Below are 13,924 nucleotides of genomic sequence, written 5' to 3' on the forward strand. Positions count from 1 at the left end.
AATCTTTTGCTCCTGTACTCTCGAGCGTCTTTGCATCGAGTCGGTAAAATTTATCAGTGGCCTGTTGCTTTAAGTATTGCTGCTGTAAAGCGTAAACGTTACCTATGCTGAAGGTGGGTTAAAGTTTGCATCGAAGCACTTTTCCAAAGCATTTTTAGAATTGGAACAACCTGTCTTCCATGTACTTCCTGGTCACTTCACTCAGAAAGGAATGTACCCAAGAAAAAACACCAAATTCTAAAGAGGCCCACAGAGGTTTTGGTTGATGGTGGTCTTTTTTTTTTTTTTTTTTTTTGCAACTTGCTGAAACTTTACAGATTCGTGACTGTCAGTCCTCTAAGAAAATAACAGTTCTCAGTATCCATCAGCAAGATTGCAGTGTATAATTTGTAGAGCACATTTGAGCTGAAGCAGAGTGTAAATTTTAAGTCAGACTTCTGATTGCTCTTGATAGCTTTGTAAGGCCATAGCACAGTGGATGCAGTCCAATCCAAGCTGCCACTCAGTAATGTAATAATTCTGACACTGACTCGATAGACAGCAGCTGTGGAGAAAGTTGGAGCGTAATGGAAAAAGTCAGAATCACGCTCTTGCCCTGTCAGCTGCCACCATTCGTTTTATAGTCAAGCCACAGACAGCAAAGGCATTTAAAATTACATCTTACAGCATTCAGGGCTATTGGGAAAGTTGTGTAAAATGGAATTTCAATTTGAGAAGAACAGGAAGCTGCAACGCAGACAAGACTGACAACTTGGACAGGATGACATCAGATGAACCTCAACTATCGCACCGCATTCTTCACTGAAGTTTCATGGGAACTGATTAGTGCTGCACAGCTCAGTGGGAGGGGGAGGGGAGGCAAGATAAAAATACCCCTTGAATTGAGGGAACTGTGTTGGATGGCACCATTTGCTTGCTCTCTGGCAAAGCTGTCAGAGTGACAGCGACAGCACATCTCCAGGGCGAGAGCTGGTGTGTGATCAGCTGACTGCGTTTGTTTACATCACACCACTCGTCGACAGATTTGAGCAAACTCTGTTTTTAAAATATTTCACCCAGGCATAAATGAGCTTGTAGAGCCCATTATGTAAGAAGTTACATTGCCTTCACAGCTTCTACTTAAAAAGACAAATTTAGCTTCCACTCCCAAGATAAAAAAAGCTGTCATGTCATTTCGACGATCTGCAATAGCGGTGGTACTGTTGCAATATTAATTTGCACCAAAGACACGAGTTGAAATAAGGCAATAAATATAGTGCATTGGATAACAGGTGTGAGAATCACCTCAAATGACTTTTCTCAATGCGAAGGGGCTGAGGTAGAAGCTGTCTTGGGAAGGAAGACATAAAATTTGCCAGGGCAGGGACAGATTTTCATGTTGAATAGTAGACTATAAAGTAAAGCAATGAAATCTTGTGTACTGTATGACCACAAAATACCACATTAATACCCACGCAATGAAGCAATTCTTAAAGCCTATAGTCTTCATTCGGTTCCAAGCAGCTGCAAGTTGAACACCTCTGACCTTAGACGGACGGGCAAGCTGTACAGCAGTCTGGGCAGCAGAAGTCATACTTGGAATATTTTAACATGTGATTAATCTGCCTTGAAGGGTGGAATATTAACTGGAGTGGAAGAACCCATGAATGCATGCATGTTTGAGATACCAATAAAAGTTAGGCCAGAGAGCTATTTTTTAACAAAACAGTTAAGATGAAATACAGCAAACAAATGATTCGAACTCATGAGTGGTTAATGACGTATTGACTTAACCATGCATTATTAATTTGTATACATGCGGGCTGTTAATGGGATCATAATGACTTACCCTGTGCCAGCATACTGAACTCCAGGAATAAAGCGATATGGTAGAGCTCCATGGCTTCTTCCGTGCGCGTGCTGGCTCCCCGGCCCCCTGACACCAAGGCTTGGACCTCCCCAAGACTGCCTGCCGAGGGGCTACCACGCAGAACCAGTCCCAGCTCCACCACGTCTGTGTACATGCAGTGGAGAATCACCTGCACATATTTGCGCGGCATGATGGATTCATCGAGCACAATACGGGTCGGAGTCTGCAGCGTGCGCTCTGTCATTTCCTCTCCTGTACGTATGCGCCTCTGCAAGAGGTTTCTAAAGAAAGGGGAGCGTGCAGAGAGGATAGCCTTATGAGCTCGAAGGTCCTCATCCGGGGTGCCTGGCCCTCCGCCGCCTCCTGAGACGGCAGCTGGCGCTCCAGCACCTCGCTCATTGAAACTCTCGACCATTTCAAAGTCTGAAGAGAAACTCAAGAGGGCATCATAGTAGCACATGTAGTCAAACAAGCCCTTCATATCTGCTTCTAGGGAGTTGGGTGTGCCAAACTCCTCGCTGAGCTGCACCAGCACGTCCACATTCTGCAGCCTCGAATCCTCTGCGCTGCTCACGCCAAACTCTCCCGTGTACAAGTAGTGCAGCAGCGCTGAAAACATGGGCACATCGATGCCTGCTGTCTCAATATCCATGTGGACTTCCGCTCCGTAGCCGGGGGATGAGGACAGCAGAGTCTTGAAGAAGGGGCAGCGAGCAGCCAAAATGGCCCGATGCGCTGGGAAACAAGTCCCTTGGAAGATGAGGTCCACGTCAGTGCAGTACTTATGCTGATAAAGGGCAGCCAGATCCCGAGGCAAACTTGGTGCCTCAGCTCGCGCAAGGCTGGCCTGGAAGCTCAGCTCCTTGAGGGCCGCCGTACCTTCGTATTCCTCCACCAGGGCATTCGTGTCTCGGACGTCCCACCCGGACAGCAGCTCACGCATCTGCCGGGCATGATCCGCCGAGCGACTGGACTTTCTCCGTTTGATGAACCGCCGTTTAAGGGTGGCCAACCCAAGGCTTTTCTTCTTCCTGTCGGTGGGCCGTTCATGGCCATGTTCCAGGCTGTAAAGCTTTGACTCCCAGGCGTATCCCTGCTGCGAGTAGGATGAGGTCCCTGGAAGGAACACACAACCAAATCCCCTTGAGCTTCAGTTTACACTCAACATATAATACCAAGCAGTGAATCTGAGGTACATTGTTGGATTACAGATGACACATCAAACAGCAATTTTTTTGCTCTGAAGTTAGAAAGGTAGTTGTGCATCACCTTTGTTTGACTCCTTACTGTTGTTCAACAAAACAAAAATTCATCTCTGAAGCATTTATATATTTTAAAGTCAGAGATGACATGTCATGAAAAATATCACACGATCCACAAGGTGAATTTCAAGGTCAAACTATAGGTAAAATGCAAATGTAAAATTACTAAAATATGCACCCATCTTCGAAAAGATTGACACAATAGTTACTGAGGTATAAGGGTTCAAAAGAAGGCGGCCATGCCCCTTTTTGCCGAACGTAGTAAAATTCGGTGGCCCGTAGCTCCCAAATCCCAGCAAGTTTCATTGAAATCAAAATCCACTTGATTAAACCCACTGGGCGATTTGCCATGGAATGCCCCGAAATTGTTATTTGCGGAAAACAATGACATGCACTTTCACCTCTGTGTAAAACTCTACAATTATCAGTCCATTTGCGCACCGATGATGCATCATTCAAACTATTGGCAGTTATCAATAGAGGGGACTTGTATGTCTCAGCAAGCTCTGCCACGGAGATCCTCTTTTCCCATCCTCTTCTCAATATCAATCAGTATGAGCCAAAGAGTAACAACTAGAATGCAAAGAATCATCTGTAAGCCAGACGAGCCCCAGTGAGCAACTTCATTGAGTACTAAACAGGGTTTTCCTGATGTGAACCTCAGCAGGATCGGGCTGAGCCAAAAAATGCAGGCCTTAGGCAAAAGGGGATTTCAGCATTGCACAATTACAATTCTTCTTATGATAATGGGTTCCTTCTTAATTGTCAGCAGGGACCTCAAACGCAACATAAGACACATCAAAAAGTCCTTCTAAATAGCAATTGTCATTGTGTGATGGCCCAAACGAGCAAGACTTCAAAGTCGAGAACTTCATTTCCACAGTGATCGAGTTTGATTTAGCACACTATAGTAAAGATGGGAATGACAAACTCTGATGTGGCTGGCGTTTCAATTACAGTGTGTATTTTTTGTTATTATGTTATTATGACTTCAAGATGGTGCCACGAAAGTGGCTGCCTTTACAGCAGCTCCTATACTTTTTGTTCTTCTACTTTCTTCCTTTCATAACTTTGCTGCTGTAAATTGGGAATTTCTCCATTGTGAGGCGAATAAAGGTTTCCTTATACCTTACTAGTATAGGCAACACGGAAAATATGGTGACTTTAAAATGTAACATTCCAGTAGGTGGAACAAAAAAAAAAAAGAGGAATACACCACAGTAAACACAAGACAACATCTTGCACTTGAGTGTTGGTTGTTCTGGGCATTCCATGTTGCCATTTGCATGGGCTGTTATGATTGTCCACTGCATGCGTGTATAGCACCATTCTTGAGTGGGTATATCGTAGTGGAAATGTGGTTCAGTCGAGAGATCACGATGAAAATGCTAAAAATGTTTGAGCATACTTTTATTGACTACAACCGTTGGTCAAAATGATGGCATCGCTGCTACTGAAGGATTTAAAGGTTTGCTATATTGCAAGATGCATGATCATGTCGAAAAATGATATAATCGTCCAGCACCTTTTTGATTGACGGAGTCAGAAAAGTGTGGGAAAACCTCGACGTAAACATGCATTTATCGAAGATAGAAAGACTGCCGTGCCCCTGGGCCTTTCCGACATGTAGCCGCATATCATCAATGACTGTGGAAATTTGACTCTTTGCTTTTACATCCATCCCATTTTGTTCACGTATTTGTTTTACAACTGAAAATTAGAAGCTGAGTCCATTTTTTTAAACTCAGAATTGAGTAATTTTCCCCCCCCCTCTACTTAATAAAAATGGAATGACCAACAATTTTCTTTGTTGCTTTTGTTTAGTGATTCTTAAAGCTGGAAGGATGAAATTTTCAATTAAAAGAAAAAAAAAAAAGAGTGTGCGTGTGTGTGATTTGCCTTTTTTCCCTCTAAAACTACACATTTAAATGATCCTCATCCAGAAGTAATGATTGCATAATTTTAAATCAGAGGCTGTATGTTGCTTGGCGGAAACACGGCTTGAGTGGAGCCTAACAAAATGAAATAAAAGTAAAGTTACTCTCAATACATCTTTTGTAACTGGAAGTAGAAAGGAGGTCATTGAGAATATTAATGTTTACAAGAGAAATACTATGCAATGACCTCCAGCAGGAAACTACAAACTATAACCATGAACCTGTGGTCAAGGCAGAAATGTGAAGTTTTCATCCATCATGGAATCTTATTTAGTTGAACAACTCCGATGACAAGGATAATCCAGGATCTTGGGCAACATTTGACAGCTGGCGGCGGAAAAAATACGTGTGCAAAACAATGGTCTTTGTCTGAGGGAATCAGGTTACATGTGTGGTTATCGTTGTAAATGGGTTAGTAGCAATCCTGAATTATTTAAAAGAGATGGGGATCATGTGGCATATTCAAGTATGTATTAAAAAATATTGATCGAAAAAAACGCATCGACTTTAATGTTTTAACACTGAAAATAGAGCAAAACCACCAAATTCAAACACCCTGCAAGTTTTACAAGTTGAAAAACCTGACTATATCCATTGCCATTGTTTCCTAGGGGAAGAATAGTTGTGAAATATGACGCCAACCAACATCCCAGAACCCGTTGTGTTAGACCAATAATGTTCCGCTGCATGCAGAAACTGTACTGAAAAATTTTACAGTATGCGCATTATATTTACCAATAAAGGTCTGCTGCGTCTGTGCATTGGCTCCTATGCGCGGGGAGCATGAGTGCGGATAGCTGGATCCATTGGCACCCATTCTCACGTCTCTTCACTTGCTACGTGGGGGTCCCCCCTCTTGCTGAGTCATTCTGCTCAGGCGATGGCGCTCCCTTTAGTCCTCAGTCACGTGTCCGACACGGATCCTCTGAAGAGTTCCCAGAGCCCCGGGCCCCGCCTGCCATGTCTAAAACATCTGAAAGAAGCAAGAGGAGAGAGGAGAAAGGAGGAGACAGAAGTGAGGAAGACGCTTTCATCCATGAAGATGATTGAGTTTAAAAAGGAGCAGAGTCAACACACAGGCAGGTAGAACAACAAAATGAGCTGACAGTTGGAAAAGATAAGGGATGCACTCGTCAATGTTCAGGAGCCTGAACAAGGGGACATTTAATATTATCTTTCACCCACTTTCAGCTGCATTGATCTATTTAAATGCTAAAATTAGTGATTAAAAAGGTCTTTAAAAGACATGATGACCTCAACATACGTGTTGCAATGAGAGTCAACAATCCACGAATAGACCTTTCTGATCCAAGCATTAGAAATCATATATTAAAAAAAAATAAATCAAAAAGCATCATTATAACAAAACCAGAAACCATTTGCAACTTACTAACGATGCAATTAGCAATAGTACAGTTTAGTTTTGCATGTGTGGTGTCTTTTGGTTTGCTGGGCGGTAAAAAAAAAAAAAAAAAAAAAATGGGATTACCTTAATCAGAATCAAATTTCCCTCAAAGCACGTTATCCTATTTCTCGACAGTAGACATTCAACTACGAACAAGTAAGACAGACAGCTGGTTGTAATAACATTAATATAGTTTGTATCTATCAGGGCTTTGCTGAAAAGCATTTTTTTAATCAATAATAACAGCAGACTGGGGTCAGTGTTATTGGACATTGCAAAATAGTTCTTAGGTTGTACGCTGCAAAATACCAACCCATTTCATTGTGTAGTCTACATATATGAATATTTTTTTGAATGGCTCTTCTCAGAAAACTGCAATTAATTTCAATTGTTTTAAAGAACAAACACGATATTGTGATACAACTTGTTGTATGTAGATATAGAATTATCCGTTTCAGGATATAATTTTTCATCCAAAGCACACACACCTCTACCTGGCTGCTAACTATTGTCATCTGTGAAATGCTATTTTTACTGCTAGGCTCAATTACCGGTCGCTTTACACCTCCAAAGACTGCTGCTTCAATTCTAAAGGCATTTGCAACATCTGCGACGTTGCCCAAGTATACTTCATTACAAACATAATTACTGTCAACAGACAGCAATTAAGGATTCCGCAATGAGATCACACCGAGAGGCGGACTGATAGAGGATGTGTTTTATCTCAGGCTGCCATAGAAATTCTCCACTGTGTCAGCACCTGTGGAGTATCGAGACGCCCAACACGTCCGGAGCGTTCCGCTGGGGACGGTGCACACTCTTTGATTTCTTTATTTCTTCTCACGATTCAACATGCAGTCACAGTGGAAGGCTCTGACAAAAACATCGGTTGATCTTTATTTCATCAGGCTGCTTTAAATATCTTCAGAGGGAATACGTTGGACAAAATTAGAAACTGAATTTGAATATGGAGATGAGGAAGCCCGTGAGATAAACATATTGTTTACAAAAGCGTGTGTGTGTGTGTGTGTGTGTGTGTGTGGGTGGGGGGGGGTTCTCAAAGGAGGATAAAACAACTCAACCAACAACTGAAATACATTCAATACTGCCATCTTTAACTCACACGAACGAGTGAAGCAAATTTAATTTGCACTGCAGTGCAGAAGAAATGTTCAAGCGCCGTCGAACACAGCGACTGTTCTTCACAAGAGCTGGCTCACACCATTAAACAAAAAGCAGCCCTCTGATATGTTCTATCAAGATGAGAATTAGGACGCTTTTCCCGCGTTGAAGACTGAAACAGTGTTGTGGCCGCGCTGAGCGACGCAAGGGCAGTGCCATAGAAAAGCAGAGGAGTTGGGGGTAGGCAAAGCTGGACCACACACCCCTAATGAGAGGTGACAGCAGACACTCCCTGCCCCCCTCCACACATCTCCCGATACACACATGGGCATGCGCAACCTTTTTAGGCACTCACCTTGCTGCACTCCTCTGAATCCTTCCAATAAAAATGAGCCACTCCCCCCGAGTGAACAATTCCAACAAAAATAAATGCTACAAGGACACGACTGATGTATTATTTAAATGGGAGTCAAGTCACTATCAATCATTCATGTGGATTTCCCCTACTAGACCAAGAGGTATTTTTCCGGGTCTTCTTCCTCATCTAAAATTACCCAAATTCAGCAGCAGTTAGGATTTCAAAATTAGACTTGATGCAGGTCATCCCCTTTTAACCAGTTGAATTCAATACATAACCACAGTAGAATGATCCTGAGCTCTTCCATTCATCCATCCATCCATTTTCTATACCGCTTATCCTCACCCGGAGCCTACAGTGCTATGAAATAGTAATTCGTAGTTGCCCTTTTGCATATTTCTGTGTTCTTTGCGTATTTATAACATACAAAAGGTTTCAGTTCATCAAACCAATTTTAGTATGACACAGAGACTACCCAAGGAAATACAAAATGCAGTTTCTAAATACCAGTTCAATTTAGGGCACTAAATAGATGGATGGATGGATGGATGGATGGATACCAAACTGTGACTAATGACAGTTTTGGGAAAACTGAATTCAATTTCACAAGTAACACATTTGTTGAATCCAGAAATCACATAAATTGAATCTGTCAGACAAAGTGTAGTAGGCTTCACCTGTGCAATTATCATGCCGTCGAATCAGCTTCTTAACCTGCCACAACTGCGAGGCGGTATGGATCATCACAACATTCGCAACGTGCACATACACTAGCAAACCTGCGCAGCTCAGGGAGATACGGATTTCAGCAACTATTCTGCTCAACAAACACTGGCATGGGAAAATGAGTTCATAACATGCCAAGAGATTTTCCAATCCCATTAGAAATAAGAATGTTTCGTTGTTCATTGTCGCCGTATTCGATCAAGGAATTCCAGTCAAATTCCCATCCCTAATGATGTGACACTTGACATGAAAAGATTGTCAACGACATTTGATTCAAGCAGAACAGATTATGCATCTCTGGGCCATATTTGCCAATTAGGTCAGGCAGTACACCAGTGAATTGGGCCATCTGACTGATGGCAGGCTCTGTCATCATAAGAGCTACAGGAAACGGAGGGAATTAGAAGCGGCTAGAATAAACACACACACACACACACACACACACACACACACACACACACACACACACACACACACACACACACACACACACACGCAGACAAGAGAGTGAAGCAAATGCGGTGTGTCCAGAGCGATGACTCATGGTGGGCAGCCAGTGGATTACATTGGGTCAAGCACCGCTAGACTTGCGGATAGTGTCATCTGATTTCCATTCAGACTGCAGGCTGGAACTCATGATATTCTGTCATTCTGATGGGTATTGTTTTGCGTTTGTCCTTGGTGTGTCATTCATAAAGGTAACCTGATGTCATCACTACAAGGAGAGACAGTTCAAGTAACACAATTATTTGGGCCCAATTGAAATGAGACAGGGTAGCATTAACAGAAAGTCAACACAGAAAATTGCATCTCTCGCATCAAAATCAGGTCTCTTCCAATTGTGGATCAAAATCTGAATCTGATCTGAATTGATTTAATGTGTGTCAGTGTTGTTGAACCAGGGTTAAAGCACTTTTTATTTCATTTTGTTAACAAGAATGTTTTGGGGTTTTTTTTTCAATTTTAGTTTTGGTTCGTTTTCACGAAACTCTAAATTTGAACTTGAGGCTTGATTCCAATTTAAGGGTATGTGATTCCACGTGGCTTTTTTATTGGTGAATTGTGCCACTTGAGAGCAAAAATTTTGAATGCTCTCACTTGAACATTGCAGTGTATCATCCAGCCTTGAACAACAGGAAAAGTCTTACTCAAATGACCTGACTGTTTGCAAGCCAATGTCCTGGGAATGAAGGACACTTCCAAAGAAACAATGCATACTTCTTTTAAGGCACCAGTCATCTTTAGTCCTCGCTGCACAATAAAAATATTTCAGTCGGGCCAAAGTCTGACTCTTTCAAAAGCTCCGGGGCAAGTACTTGCAAGCGAACACAGGCTTTTATGCCTGCCATAGACTTCTGAGCATGTCATTCCAATAATGACACGTCATTTTAGAGCCCTAAATTGCTGACTCAAAAGCTTAACCTGGTCAGAAGGAGAAGCTCCATGTTGACATGTGATTTAAAAGCACCTTTCCCCCCCCTCAATAAACACTCACTCTACTTTATCCTCCAATACACGCTGAACGTTGAGCATAGTCGCAAGATTATCCAGTGTGTGTGTGCTCTGGGAACCAAGCCACTTTACATAGATGACAGCAACAGTCGCACATTCAGCAGAGGTTGACACAACTATGGAAATAATTGTTCACGACGACGTTGGAAAAGGGGCTTCAAATCTGTTGTCATCGTGGGCCACATCGTAGTAATGGGAGCCATCAGGGGGCTGGTTATACCACAAATGTATAATCACTGGGGGTGGAACACCGCACTAAAAATAACAGTTCGGTACATACCTTAGTTTTTTTAAGTTCACTTTTTGGGTCACAACAGTTACGTTAAGGGAAGAAATGTAAAACTGCTTTTCTCTTGTGTAAACAGGAATACGTCATAATTAGAATGAAATAAAATATTTTTTTCTGGGGAGCATGCAAAAGACAAAAATGGGCCAGATCTATTTAGTTTTTTTAAGGAGCTATCCATAAACAGAAACATGTCTCAAGAAATGTTTATATCCACACAAAGATACTGAAACATTGTAGTACCGCATACTGCATATGCCAGACTGAAGTGGTGTTGTAATAATGCCACAAGAGGTCACAAAAACCAGAGAATACAAGGCATGTGGATTAAACATACTCACAATAATAGTGAGGAATTCTAAGCACGCAAGAAAGAAAACATTTGTGTGAACTGAAAACGAGGTAGAATTTCTGCTTTGGAAAGAAAACCGAAAACACCGCCAAGGTGTGGGACAAATAAAGGATATATTAAGGTGAACAACACAGTGATCCCCCATTCTTATTTGTGATGTTGGTGGATTTACCATGTCAGTGTCTGAGGAAAGATGCACACATGGTAACACAAGAGCAGGTTGTCAAATTCACTCACTCTGGAACCTGTTTACAAAAATGATCGTATGTGGGCTTCCAAAATGCTGGTGCTGCGTGGACAGAATATAGAAAGTAGAATTTTCTTTTTTTTTTTTACATGCAGATATACTTAACCTATTTCATTGTGGACATGGCATAGGTGTGTGGCTACAACAACTGTACTACACACTTCAGTTCCTTGCTCAATATTTTCTGCCTGAGAACCATAACCGCATAAAATGGCACAGAGGGCCAGATTTGGCCCCTAAGCCTTAGGTTTTACACCTCGTCATTAGCAGGACAACAAAGGCACATTATTTGAAAGGGAAAACATGGATGCTAAAATAAATAATTGATAACGTGATATGGCAGTTGTAAAAAAACACCCAACAAAACCTAACACTATAATACAGCACTAAACTGTTATCTGCAGCAATCAGATCATAACCTATAGTGTTCAAACAGCCCACGTTTCAGGCAACGCAGAGCAACACGTAGCCTGATCCTCAAAGTACAAATTTGCTTCGATAAAGCTAAATTGACCACAAAGGGATTTCAATGAATTATAGTGGGAGTATACAGAATCCAATGGTTCGCTGTGGCTTTGTTAGCTTAACGTCAACGCCGAGCTAGGATCGCTTGGTGGGCTACTGTGAGGCTGAGGAGAGGAGGAGGATGAGAGGGGGGTGGTTCGGGGCGGGGGGCGCCATGGCTTCTCAGCCGAATCCTCGTTTTAAAAGTGATTTAACGGTAACAAGCCAAACGTCCCAAGTCGGCAGCTGGTTCGAATTCGAAAGAATTGTCCAGAAACGAAACAGAGAACTCCCGCGGACCACAGCCGTGTTATTAGTAGCCAATCTCGACTCGAGCAGGAGGCTAAAGGTAAGCTATCGACTCTGCTCCTCACAAACAGCATTTGATAAAGCGCCATGTAACCGTTACAAGACAAATAAGGTGTTACCAAAGTGGGTGGTTGTCGTTGGTGGCTGGTATCTTTGTCTTCGTCTCGCCTCTTACTAAAAATGCAGCACTCCGACACAAGTTGTCCCTGGCAGAGGAAGAGAAAAAAAAACTGCAGCTCAACACCTTCTTTTTCCAACTCCACTCGTTACGCACGACTCGACGTCAGCGTCCGCTTTTCATCGCCAGAGAGCAGCTACGGTTCCACTTAGAACGACTTTCGGGTCAAGTGCCAACAATAGCCGGGACGACGAGATAATCTTGGATGGTTTCGTTCTCAGTTTTGGCACCGTTTTTCCTTCGTAGCAGCTCAACGCCTTCTTGGGTGGTTGTTATGGCCCAGTGCTGCCCATTTTTAAGCTCGCACACAACATATAATAAGGATTCCGGTTATGACTTTCAAATTAAAGTTCGATATGTATGCCACTTTTTGACAGGTGGAAAAAAAAAGTCTGCGATCAAAACTGTTTAAAAAACACCTATATCAAATATTTTATAAGAAAGAATTACAATGAATTTGAATAATAGCAAATTGTGTGAAGGGAAGTTTACGGCTACTTTTGTTTTGGAAATGCGCTTTCTTTCTACATTTGGCTTAACTTGACTTCGACGAGTGACTGGCCAGTGCGCGGTCAATTGACTATGATAGTCAACTCGCGCAGGTTATGCAAAAATGCAGTGGCGAGCGCCCTCTCGCGACTAGTTCATAACAATTCAAATAACTTTAACTTGTCTTATTCATGCACTCCTTGAAGGATTCTTCCGTGGTCCTCTGCTGCTCCATCATCTTTATTTTGGGAGAATCCGGGGGGAAAAATAACACAGACCCATGGTGATGTGTGTAGGGATGTTGCTTCCGCTCGGCGATGTTCTTCTCTGCCAGGAACTGTTGGATATTCTGGGCGCTATGAGCAGGTGCCTTGCCATAGTGAAGAAGCCATGCATTGTCCTTCCACAACTCTCACCTCTTCTCGCGCACTGAATGAAGCAAACAACGTTTTGAAGGGCAAAACGTGTAGTTTCAATGTTAAATATTTTTTTTTCTTATACCCTGCGCATTAAAGATAACATCCATCCATCAATTTCCTGATCCACTTATCCTCACAAATGTCATGGGGCGTGCTGGAGCCTATCCCAGCTGTCATCGGGCAGTAGGCTGGGTGCACCCTGAACTGGTAGCCAGCTAATTACAAGGCACACATAGACAAACAACCATGCGCGCTCACACTCACACGTCGGGACAATTTAGGGTGTTCCATTGACTAAATGTTTTTGGAATGTCGAAGGAAACTGGAGTACCCGGAGAAAACCCACGCTGGCACGGGGGGAACATGCAAACTCCATACAGGAAGGCCAGAGCCAAAATTGAACCCTGCACCTCTGCACTGTGAGGCCGATGCGCTAACCAGACGACCACCGGGCCGCCTAAAGATAACATTACAAAGGTTTTTATTTTAGTAGACGACATGTTCATCGCCAATTCATTTATTGCAATGGGATGTAGTTCTCCGGATGTCCTGCTGATGGCAACACAGGACATACATTATCGGCAAAAGTATCATTGACTCCAAGGTCAATTAACTTTGCCCCATCTTGACACAATTTCAGAGTTGTTTACATACAAAATCCTCCTGTTTTAAAATCACAATAAACAACAGTAAAAATGTGGTCAGGAACTGGAGCTGTTCCCTTCTTGCAGCATCAATCAGGCTGGTGTACTGTAAAAATATTCATGGATATTCAAAATATATCCCACCATTATAATTTTCATGTGGGGTGATGGTATTACATTTTTGAAAGGTCTAATTCACCCATTTTGGCAATTTACTTGTTGATTAGTCTCATCTCATAACTGGTTACTTTTCTTGCTTAATGTCTCTCTGAACACTGGTGTTTATGTGCTAAATACTGTGTGTGTGTGTGTGTGTGTGTGTGTG

The 13,924-nt window shown here is 42.5% G+C and overlaps 1 protein-coding gene across 1 annotated transcript in view; it reads right to left on the bottom strand.

The window, feature by feature from the left end:
* The window catches only part of btbd7 (BTB (POZ) domain containing 7), a 24,004-nt gene extending 11,642 nt beyond the window's left edge, over positions 1-12,362 (bottom strand). Inside the window, exons 1-3 of the mRNA XM_019870213.1 lie at positions 11,989-12,362; positions 5,784-6,021; positions 1,829-2,965 (exon numbers count right to left, since the gene is read on the bottom strand). Coding sequence (XP_019725772.1) covers positions 1,829-2,965; positions 5,784-5,865 — 1,219 coding nt within the window. The 5' untranslated portion in view covers positions 5,866-6,021; positions 11,989-12,362. The remainder of the gene's footprint in view (positions 1-1,828; positions 2,966-5,783; positions 6,022-11,988) is intronic.
* Positions 12,363-13,924: the final 1,562 nt, after the last annotated feature.

Source organism: Hippocampus comes, unplaced genomic scaffold (assembly GCF_001891065.2).
Source record: "Hippocampus comes isolate QL1 unplaced genomic scaffold, H_comes_QL1_v1.1 scaffold43, whole genome shotgun sequence".
Lineage (NCBI taxonomy): Eukaryota > Metazoa > Chordata > Actinopteri > Syngnathiformes > Syngnathidae > Hippocampus > Hippocampus comes.